Source organism: Sinocyclocheilus grahami, unplaced genomic scaffold, assembly GCF_001515645.1.
Source record: "Sinocyclocheilus grahami isolate Dianchi unplaced genomic scaffold, SAMN03320097.WGS_v1.1 scaffold466.1, whole genome shotgun sequence".
In the NCBI taxonomy this organism is placed as follows: domain Eukaryota; kingdom Metazoa; phylum Chordata; class Actinopteri; order Cypriniformes; family Cyprinidae; genus Sinocyclocheilus; species Sinocyclocheilus grahami.
In genome coordinates, this window is record NW_015505645.1 from 1,040,488 (window position 1) to 1,051,435 (window position 10,948).

The 10,948-nt window shown below is 38.5% G+C and overlaps 2 protein-coding genes across 2 annotated transcripts in view; both read right to left on the reverse strand.

The window, feature by feature from the left end:
* Positions 1-957: 957 nt before the first annotated feature.
* Positions 958-3,084, reverse strand: LOC107553226 (WD repeat-containing protein 89-like). The gene is made up of 2 exons (XM_016235391.1): positions 2,403-3,084; positions 958-1,685 (listed from the first exon to the last, which is right to left on the reverse strand). Exons 1-2 carry the CDS (start codon positions 3,082-3,084, stop codon positions 1,189-1,191), a joined length of 1,179 nt encoding a protein of 392 aa, XP_016090877.1. The 3' UTR covers positions 958-1,188.
* Positions 3,085-8,119: 5,035 nt separating this feature from the next.
* LOC107553224 (sphingosine-1-phosphate phosphatase 1-like) overlaps positions 8,120-10,948 on the reverse strand; it is a 35,086-nt gene continuing 32,257 nt past the window's right edge. Inside the window, exon 3 of the mRNA XM_016235390.1 lies at positions 8,120-10,759. Coding sequence (XP_016090876.1) covers positions 10,208-10,759 — 552 coding nt within the window. The 3' untranslated portion in view covers positions 8,120-10,207. The remainder of the gene's footprint in view (positions 10,760-10,948) is intronic.

Here is a 10,948-nt window from a genome sequence, read left to right on the forward strand (position 1 = left end):
GTAACTTTTATTCTCACTGTAGTATTGTTGCCGCCGCTGCCGCCATTTCGTGAAGGCGCTGTGTTTCATTGTGAAAGCGAAACTACTTTGTTTGGCCTTCCAAAAGAGGACGATATCCGCTTCGTCATGCCTGGAGCTGATCCGTGCTGGTCGCTGAGGAAATACATCAACTTCGCGCTGTGGATCACCAGATCGGCTTACACCGTGGACGAAGCGGAGTCCAGCCCGGGGTCGCCACATGTGGTTGCTGCTCACTCTAGGCCGCCGTGTGTTTTGTTGTGAAAGCGAAACTACTTTGTTGGCCTTCCAAAAGAGGACACGACTAGAAATCAGTGGTTAAGTTGTATTTACAACACTGTTCCAGAACACTTCAACCCAAATATTCAGATGTGTGCAGGGCATTTTATGGAGGACTGCTTCCTGATCCTGGGAGAGTAGACTACAATGCAACGCGTAAACAGTAATTATGTCCCCACTGGATGCAACAAATGCCTCGTTTATAATGGGTTTTAATGTTTTTGTCTCGTCGCTCCGGCCAGGACAGGGCATCACAATATGGTAAGGGGCGTAACATTTCCGTAACACGCTTGAGGTATTCGGCCAATCACAACACACTGGAAGGCTGGCCAATCAGAGCACACCTCGCTTTTCAGACCGATGAGGGGGGCATAGAGGGGAAACAATAATGTACAGGAAAATAATGTGTTTTTTGAACCTTAAACCGCATAAACACATTTCATTACACCAAATACACAAAATAATGTTCTTTTTAGCAACATCATATGACCCCTTTAAACTTTTCCCAGTCAAACATCAAGAATGAAAGAGAACAGGCACCTTTGTTTATATTGCTGTGTGTAGAACGTTAGCTGCTTTTTTAATATTTAATTTTAATGAAATGTAAATTCGTCCACCGCACTTTATTCGGGCAGGTGTGTTCATGTAGAGGTTTCTAGATTTAAATTCAAAGAGACCGTATTGATTGTTTTGTTTTATAAGGCGGAAGATTCAAATTTAGTCTCCATATAGCATATCTTTATCTATTATCCTTATATTTGTGAAAACAAAGGCATCAAAGCAAAGTAGCTTAGTGCACTTTACAATTTCTCTGAGATTTTTGTCAAATAACCAATTTGTTTCAGTGTCAACTGTCTCTTGGTAAAATCTGAGTTTCTCCCATGCATATGATCATGTTAGTTTGGACCGGCCTTTCTGTGTAGCTTGTTTTCTGTGAGCTTTAGTTTTGAGCTGTGTGGAGGAAATGCTTTTCAGAGAATCTTTCTTCCCCACACTGATTTCCTCCGCTCCCGCTTTCCACTGCAACAACTGGCCATCCTCCCCGCCCGTCAACAGAGACCGACCGATCGCATCCCACTGGAAGCATCTCACTGTAGCTGAATGACCCCCTTTGAGGGATTTAATGAACCTCAGACCACACCCACTGCAGTCCAGGAGGTGGAGCTCTCCATGATTACTCCCTCCCACTAAAAGAATACGCTCCTCGTCTGATAGCCATGTACCGCCCACAAAGTACTCAAGCGACGCTCCATTGGGGAGCTGGACAAGTGGCTGAGCATCAGCCGAACTCAGAAGTGTCAAAGTGTCATCGCTGTCTGGGCGAGCCACATCCCACAGGTTTAGCCCTTCATCATGGGTCAGACAAAGCAGCTGGTCAAGATCTTTGCCTGTTAATATAAGAAATGAAATGACAGTTTAGGGCTCTGGGGAGTACAAATATGCTGATGTTTAACATTTTAATTCAAATGGAATTTGAAACTCACATTTTCAGCAGTTTTTTGCTACTTGGTAGTAATAAGATTTAAAAAGTTATGTATGTGAATTTACTTAGAAAGGGCAATTTCTAGTCAATTAAATATTTAACAACAAAGCATAGATTAAAAAAATGATTCTATACTATTATCAGTATTATTATTGTTTGATTATATTCATAAAGTGAATATATAAAACAAATCATTATTATTGTTTATATGTATACATTAAAAAATGTTATATTATTTATATCATTGTTTTATATATATATATAATTACATAAAAGTGACTGCACTTAGAAAGCACAGTTTGTAGTCAAATTAAATATAGCATATCTATTACTATTTATTCTTACATTTACTATTTTGCTTAATATAACTGTTTTACAGGCCTGGTTATCACAATTTAATGGCTAAGCATACCAAGAAAAAATATTCAATATGAATATTATTATTAAAAATGAAAACATCTTAAGAAGTGTTTTACAGGCCTGGTCATCAAAATGTAAAAATTCTAATATTTTCCATGACTGAGGGAACTGTCTTCTGTACATGGTGACATATAAAAACATTGCTCAAGTTTTACTTTTATATCGTTTGGATTGCTCAGTCAGGTGTGCTGTTACTGGCTACCTGTCCAGCAGAGGGAGCTTGCAGAAGAATTGCAGTTACAGGTTGTGACAAGAGCATCATCCTCGCCACCCAGACTCAGATCGAACACGTTCACAAGCCCATCTGTGGCTCCTGAAGCCAACCGATCTGCCTGCCGTGGGTGGAACTTCACCGTAGTGATATCATCACTGTGTGACTCGGAGTAAACGCCCAGCAGACGGCCCATCTCAGAGCCTGTCTCACCTCTGTCCTGAAGCATACGGGCATCCCAGAATACCAAAAAACTGTCCTCCTCCACCTGCTCCGTGCCTGCACACAGCACACGATCACTACAGCTCACATCAAACGAGCAGTACGAATGTGTCGAATCGCTGCGGAACACCTGGGAGGCATCAGAACCGGGCCGCCGGATGTCCCAGCACCGCATTGTCCCATCAGCAGAGCCGGTGAACAGCAGGTGAGGGGAGAGATGAGAGAAAAGCACCCCACACACAGGAGCTGTGTGACCCTGCAACTCACCCACCAGGCGGAGCGTCTCTCTGCTGTGCAGGTGCACAGAGTGATTGGAGCAGCACACAGCCAGCACATCTGACACACCGCTGGCACAGGACGCAATAGAGAGGTCCAGAATGTACATGGCCTCACTGGGCTGCAGCCTCCTAGCGATGGAGAGAGACCTAAAGGTGTCCTCTAGAGTGTCCATGATCGTCACCGATTACCCTGACACCTTAAAGGAAAAGAGGACTTAGTTATTTCACAGAATTTATCTAAAGTGACTTAAAGCAGAGGTTCTCTACTGGTCACAGATCACAGAATTATTGCCTGCTAAGAGAACGAAACCATGGAAAACGAAGAGACAATTAAAAACCATAATTGTTTCGTTTAATGAATAAGAAATTATTTTGCATAATCATACAGTTCATGTTAATAATTAAATGTTAATTTTAAGGACTATGATTTGTTGCTACATGGTCCTGAAGTGAAATAATTTAAGAGCCACCGATTTACTGTACTATTTATTAGACTTTTACTTGAAGTCATTGTTTAGTGTCTAGATCAGAGGTCTTCAATTTTTAAATGCCACAGACCCAAAATATGATCATCATTGTGCATGGGATCTGCATTCTTAAAATGTAAAAGGCAGCTATATACCTTCATATATTAAGACCCAATGTATACAGTAAAAACTAATATTATATATATAAATATATTTAAATATTTAGTTTACTGCTACTTTTACATTATTATATCATTTTCTACTCACTATAGTACTGTACAGTAAGATTTATTATTTATTTAAAACTGATTTATATTATTTTTATTTGCATCAAAATCTACTTAATTACATTTATTTAAATTGGTTAATTTATTATGATTTTTCTCTCTAAACTTTTCCAGTTTGAAAACCCCTGGTCTTGATCTAGATCAAATAAATCAATAAAGATCACTAAACCGATATGACTTTAGTTAAGACGATTATTTCTCAATTATCTGGAAAGTGATGCAGAGTTATTCAGCCAGAGACGAATTTGACTGTTTCTTTGCATATTAAATGTAAACAAAACATAGTTAACACATTGCAACAAAGTAGAAATCTCACAGCCCGAAGTACTCAACACTTACTGATCATTAATAATATGAGTAAAGCCCCCTCTGTTTTAATCAACAGACAGAAATGATTGCACAGACACTCACATGTGATAATTTTTGACAGACATCAGTGTGCCACCTCCTTCGCTTCTCACCGGAAACACAGGTTTTTTTGACACACATTTTACGATACACTGGCTTCATTTGTTCTAAAACGAAAAAGAACTGTAGGTCATCAACATTTTTCAATCTGAGACACGACGACACATTATTTATTCGTATTCGTGTCTAACATGTGAAGAGTTAAGAAACAAAGACTATACAGCGCTTTGCCGCCAGTAGATGGCAGTGTTTTTCTGTATTTGAAAATGAGCAATCCTAAAACTGCACGCATGGCATTTTCAACAGTGTTATTCATGCATTCATTCTGCCATTATACATGCAAATGTTAAAGGGGTCATATGATGCGATTTCAAGTTTTCCTTTCTCTTTGGCGTGTTACAAGCTGATTGTGCATAGATAAGATCCCTGAAGTTGCAAAGACTAAAGTCTCAAAACCAAAGAGATATTCTTTATCAAAGTTAAGACTCTGCCACGCCCCCCTAAAACGGCTCGTTCTAACACGCCCCCACATATCTACCTCACTATGTGGAAATATTAGCATAATGCCACCCAAATGTTCACGCAAAGAAAGAAGGCGTGGTTTCAGTAACCGCAGTTAGTGTTGAAGCAGCCATGTCAGAGAGACGCTGTGTGTTTCTAGGCGAAAGCAAAAGCACTTTATTTGGCCTTCCAGAAGTAGACGCATTTAGGAATCTTTAAGATTACTTACAACAGAAGAGCAATGCATTTTATGGACGACCGTTTCGTGAACCTAGGAGAGGAGGTCATTCTGACTTTGCTATGACAATCTGGCGCTTCTGAATCAGCTACTGTTTTGTTATTAGTTTAAGTATTTGCTATTGACTGTTCAAATGCGGAGTTTTGCGCATCGTGTGTGTGTGTGTGAGAGAGAGAGCGCGAGAGAGCGCGCGTCACATCACAGTGGAGTCAGCTGTCGTAACCGTGGCTTGTGTACTGCAAACACATACCACCTTCATCACTGTCTCTGACTCTGTTCCCCTTTCGGGCTCTGTCTTTACATTTATTTTGAAAGATGAAGCTCGCGATTATGGTAAGGGGCGTTATATTTCCGACGAGTGCTTGTGGTGTTCGGCCAATCACAATGCACTGGGTCAGCTGGCCAATCAGAGCAGACTGCGCTTGTCGGAAGGAGGGACTTTGTAGAAAACGAAGCGTTTGAGAGAGGCGGGGCATAGAGGACCTACAATAATGTACAGTATTTGAAAAATAATGTGTTTTTTGAACATTAAAGCATGTCAACATACACAAAATAATGATCTTTAAAAAAAGCATCATATGACCCCTTTAATTTTGTTCCGTACGTCGCTTCAAAACAAGTTGTATATGTGGTACTTTGCCAGAAACCCTTACAATTACAAATTACAAGCTAGTACAGCAGTAAATTGGTTTAGCTACTTCTGTTTTCAAAAACTGTTGGAGAAGATTAAACAGGAAGATATACCTGGGACATTTATATTGGAGAATGAAAGAGTATAATGTAACAAGGGTGTCATTGTGATGAGAATAGAAGATGCTTTTTTTTTTCTTTGTCCGCTTGTCGCCTAGTTGTTAAACTCCCAAAGGACACAAACGGGAGTGAAACTTGACATCTGAAACAACAATCAGCATTGTCATCAGATGAAGACAGGAAGTATTTTGCTGACTTGAGCAGTACAGCAGGCCCATGTTAACCTTTATGATCACATTTCCAAAAATCCTGTCCTTTTGTTCACTTTTAGCCTGTAGGGCCTGCATGAAAGTCCCCAGGACTATATTAAATAGCAAGGACTTGACATGAGCATTTGACATGAGACATAAAACTTAGTAAACCAGTAAACTTTTGAAATTTGCCCCTGAGCTGCTCCAGCTTATTGTTGAGTGTATTTGTGTCTGACTGCATATAAGAAGCAAAGAGGTGTGTATAGTAAAGAGTACAGTGTGTGCTGAGTAGGTATGCATACACACACAGGCCTGTGCCAGCAAGCAGAGCAAAAACAACCTGTCTTTAACCCTATAAAGCCTACTGCATCATATTTGATACATGAATATCTAAGGCCTCTAAATGATCAACATGATCAACATTGTGCTGAAAAACCTGTTGTTCACAATCTGCTACATGACTTCTGTTGTCTGATTGAAAGTTAATATGTTCAGGTCATGGTACACGTTTCTTTTTGCTGTGAAATCTTAATTGAATTTTTATAACGTAAACATAAGAATAACTTTTATAATATAAGTAATACTTTACTGGACTGAAGCAACTTAGGTTCACTTGATTATCCATCCATACACAATATTAGTTATAAGGATCTCATTGATTTACATTACAAGCTCAGAATTGCATCTTTACTTTTTGGCCATATAAATAAAAACATCTGCATTAAATGTCATATTTTTGCTTAGTTCGGGCCTCTGAATAAAAAAAGTGTTTTTTTCCTCCTCAAGTGTAAGCTCCATGTTCTCACTATATCATATTTGAGACATTAAAATCTGATGCATCAAATATGATACAAAAAATTTAAAATGTTTTTTTAATATATATATTTTGTCCAAGGTTTTAATAAACCACACTACACTACATTCAAAAAACATTTTTCTGACTATTATTTCATGTGTCAAGGCTTTACAGGGTTAAACCTTAGCCAGGTCTGAAATACTCTACAATCTACTAAAAGCCATGTGTGTTCAGTATTTTAAATGAACACAAATAAGATCTTGCTCATTTTTCTAATATACTACATCTTATATGACTGAACAGTGAAAGGAAAAGAGAAGAGGGTTTTTTTGTAATGTGAACTGCCAGGGCAAATCTATCCGGCTAAACATGCTCAGCATTGCTCACACATGTACATTAATATTTCAGGCATTACAGAGAAATCCTTGATATCAGCAGGAACACTTAAGCTTCCTGTGGAACATTGGCTGAGCAAACGTGTGCTTATCAAACCCAGTCATACGATTCTGTTAATAAGATGCCATTTCTTTATTTATTTTTTCTTCAGAAACAGACCAAAGTAAGAGCCTTTTTGCTTTTTATTGAGCATAATATTCAAATGTAATGAAGTAGGAAACAATAAAGTTCATCAGATAACAATTTCTATGAAAATTTTTTAACAAAGCTTTATTAACAAGGCATTTTATTAACATAAGGGCACAGGTCTCCTTATAACACTGAATTCTTGGTTGGTCATTTGTGCTTTACGTTTTTAGCCCTGCGGGAGTGCGATTCTTCCAGTGTCACGTGCTGGATGAAGGTCAGCAGACTTTTGTTTTGTCTGAAAGTTCAGTTCAAAAGTTACATTTTAAAATGTTGGTATTTGCAGGTTTTATAATGCACCTACATCGAGCTCTTAACACCTTCAGAATGCCTCCAACAATATTTAGAGACGGCAAAGTCATCTGTATTTACAGATCATTAAAAAGGAAATCAAAAAGACCAAGATTATTATCACACAGGAGAATCAGAACTCCAAAAATAACATTTTACACAAACACGCATACAGTATTCCAAAGCTTCTGGGACACATTTGGTACTAAGACTGAAAAATTACAATGAAAAACACAATAAGTAGCAAAACAACCAAACAGACATTTTAAGTGATCCCACTCAGTGGCTTTACATTGAAATAAACATCCAAAGCAATGGGAGGGTGTCTGTTCAAATGAGACAAATGTTACATTTCTGTAATATATTTATGAAATGGTTATGACAGCAAAGTGAACACCAGTGGAGGATAAAAGACACATTTAATATGCAACATTTTTCTTGTTTGAAAAACAGTAGAAAGATGTAGAGCTAATCACTGATAAACCCAGTCTTATTTTAGTATTATTTATGTTATTACAGTATTTACAAATATTTTTAATTAGCTTTTATTTTTATATTTTCAGTTTTCAATTTAATTTTGTGCTTTTGTCATTTCATTTTTTTTTTATATAAAGTTTTAATGTATTTCTATTTAAGGTTTAGTAATTCAGTACTCCAAATTTAAACGTGTTGCCAAGGCAACATTTCTATTTTTATTTTATTTTATTTTTTTAGTTGTAGATTAAAAAAACAACATTGGATGAACCAGGATGGACTGAGCAGCAATCAGTAATTCTGATTCAGTTTAAAGTTTGTCGAATGCTCTATTTGGTTGATAGAAAGAAGAATGGAAAAGAAACAGATGGGAATAATTGTCTGTGCTTATCAAACATCGCAGAGATTTACATAAAAGGCACTGTGTGGTATCCAAATCGCATCTACTTATTCAGAATAAGCTGTGTTATTTTCAGTAAAACCAGAGAAAACCGAATCAAAGGAAATAAAGCACTTTAAAATAAACTCCACCACTGGACCAGCTTCTCAGAAGATTCATCTAGATCATGAGCAGGACCACACAGACTCTGCTGCCTTTTTCTTCATTTGGTGCTGATTATAGGGGAATTGTTTTCATTTAGACATGGGAAAATGAGGTAAATGACCGGGGAGTACTACTTTTCTGTTGTTAAATAGTTATCAAATTATATTAAAATATTGTTATAAAACATATTAAATAAACAAGAAAGGGCTACAGCATGTCTTGAGCTTTTTGAATGATATGCAATCCAATCTTTTGAAAATCTGCAGATTCAGCGTAGGACTGAAAAGGGGGAAAACTAACCTACGTAATGGATTTACAACTACTGAAAGCACTCATATTTGGTCATAAACACATGACAGATTACTAGAACACAGGCCTGAGAAAAATGCTACAATCTACCTACTGCCATCCACAAACACACAATTATTATGGAACCACGCAGTAAGGAACAAGCCCAATTGGTCCAGAAAGCAATGCTCGCCAAAGAGGATCTTCTTCTCACATTCTGTCCTAAATATAACCTTCAACCTTTGCCTCTTCCATATAACCTCTGACCTTATAATTACATAGATCTGCATTGTTCTAGGGCCAAAGGTCAGCATTGCTCTGAGCTGAGAAGAGCAACTGGTTGTCTCATCATTCAGAGAATCCTAAACAATCCTGTTTACAGAAGTGAGGATTTGGGAAACCACCTTCTCTTTCAGCAAAAAAAGGAACTTACATGTGCACAAAGACACACAAGGCCACAGGAAGAGTATTAACACGGACACAGCAGTGTCATGCAATAAGCCTGACCTATTACAAGATCATCGCAGCGACATGCACAACAGCAGGCAGCAGAGCAATGCAATCTGGGAATAGTGCATTTAAATCAGTACCACAAGTTCATCTTAACTATACATCAAACACAAGGCAGAATTATTCATAGGCTGAGTGACAAACCTGAAATTTACGCGTGTTTCAACCTGACTGAAAACACATGGCTAAATGCTAGTAGAGAAAGCATTTATTAGTCTAGTGCTGCTTTTCTTTGCAACCAACACCACCACACATATTTACACACACACACACACACACACACACACACACACACATATTCTAAGCAGCAACTTACAGGGAATATAAGCAGTTATCAATATAAACTACAACAAAATTACCACAAAGATCAATGCTGCTCCCAACGCTCTATTAACATTTGAGATTTCAGATTCAAATCTCGCAAACAAAAGAAATATAAATGCTGCCATCAGTTCCAGCCAATTCATCGTAGAGATTTTTGCATGCTAATTTGCATGAGTCACACCTTCAAAAAGAGAAATTTCAGTCAACTCTTGATGCAAGAATTGGAGTCCCTCCTACTGTGGCATGAAAAAACTTGTCAAAAGACTAGTCAGAATTCCTCTAAAGTTTGATAATTAGCACAAATGCTTTATTGCTTGCGAAAAATATAACAAGCACTGTAGGATACAAAAGTTTTCATTTTTAGATAAGAATAGAATCTGATAGATATGCTACTGTACTATACATGCAAACTGCACAGAAAAGGGCAATATTCTCTGGATCAGCACCAAACAGGTATTTTGAACAGAACATCTGATAAAACTACAGTATAAATGATGAAAAACGCATTTGAGGAGCATCTGGAAGGTGTAGCACAGTGTTACATGATTGGCATTAGTTCCATCCAATCACTGATTCAAAGGGAGTTGCCTCTGCAGTCCAATTGGGCTCTTATTGGCTGAAAGAATAGGTGTTTCTTCCATCTAATCACAACAGGCCCACATGTGCAAACAGGAAAGGCACAAGGAAAAGCGCATTTAACCCCACTGTTCCGTAGACGATATAACGATATGGCAGCTCCACCTCCATGTGCTGCCTGGCCTTCCGAACGTCGTTGCTGGGAATCCCAAAGAGCCAGCAGACGAGCGGGATAGCAAGAGCCTTCATTACGACTCTGGTAGCCAAGAGAATGAGGACACCGAGGAGAAAGCGGAGTAGACAGAGTCCGATCAGGCTGAGGGTGAAAGATGGGGGCTGAAGAGGCAACACTGATACAGGTGGGTCTGGCAAAAGGCCCAGGTGGTAGTTGATGTGGGATGCCAAGGCAATACCCGCCCCAGAGCCCAGGATTTGGGCAGTGTCGCCGCGTGAGGTGCTCCAGGTGTCCAAGGTGAAGGAGAAGAGGCCTAGTCCTACGTGAAGGGAGATGATGATGAGCGGGGCATAGGGATGTGTGCAGTTAAAGGTGTCGATGATGTCCAGAGCAGGACTGAAGACCACCAGGATCAGCAAACTGTACAGAAAACCAGCAATAATGTCCTGGAGAGCATAAAAAAATATATATAAATAAATAAATAAATATATATATATACAGTGGGTACGGAAAGTATTCAGACCCCCTTAAATTTTTCACTCTTTGTGATATTGCAGCCATTTGCTAAAATCATTTAAGTTTTTTTTTTTCCCTCATTAATGTACACACAGCACCCCATATTGACAGAAAAACAC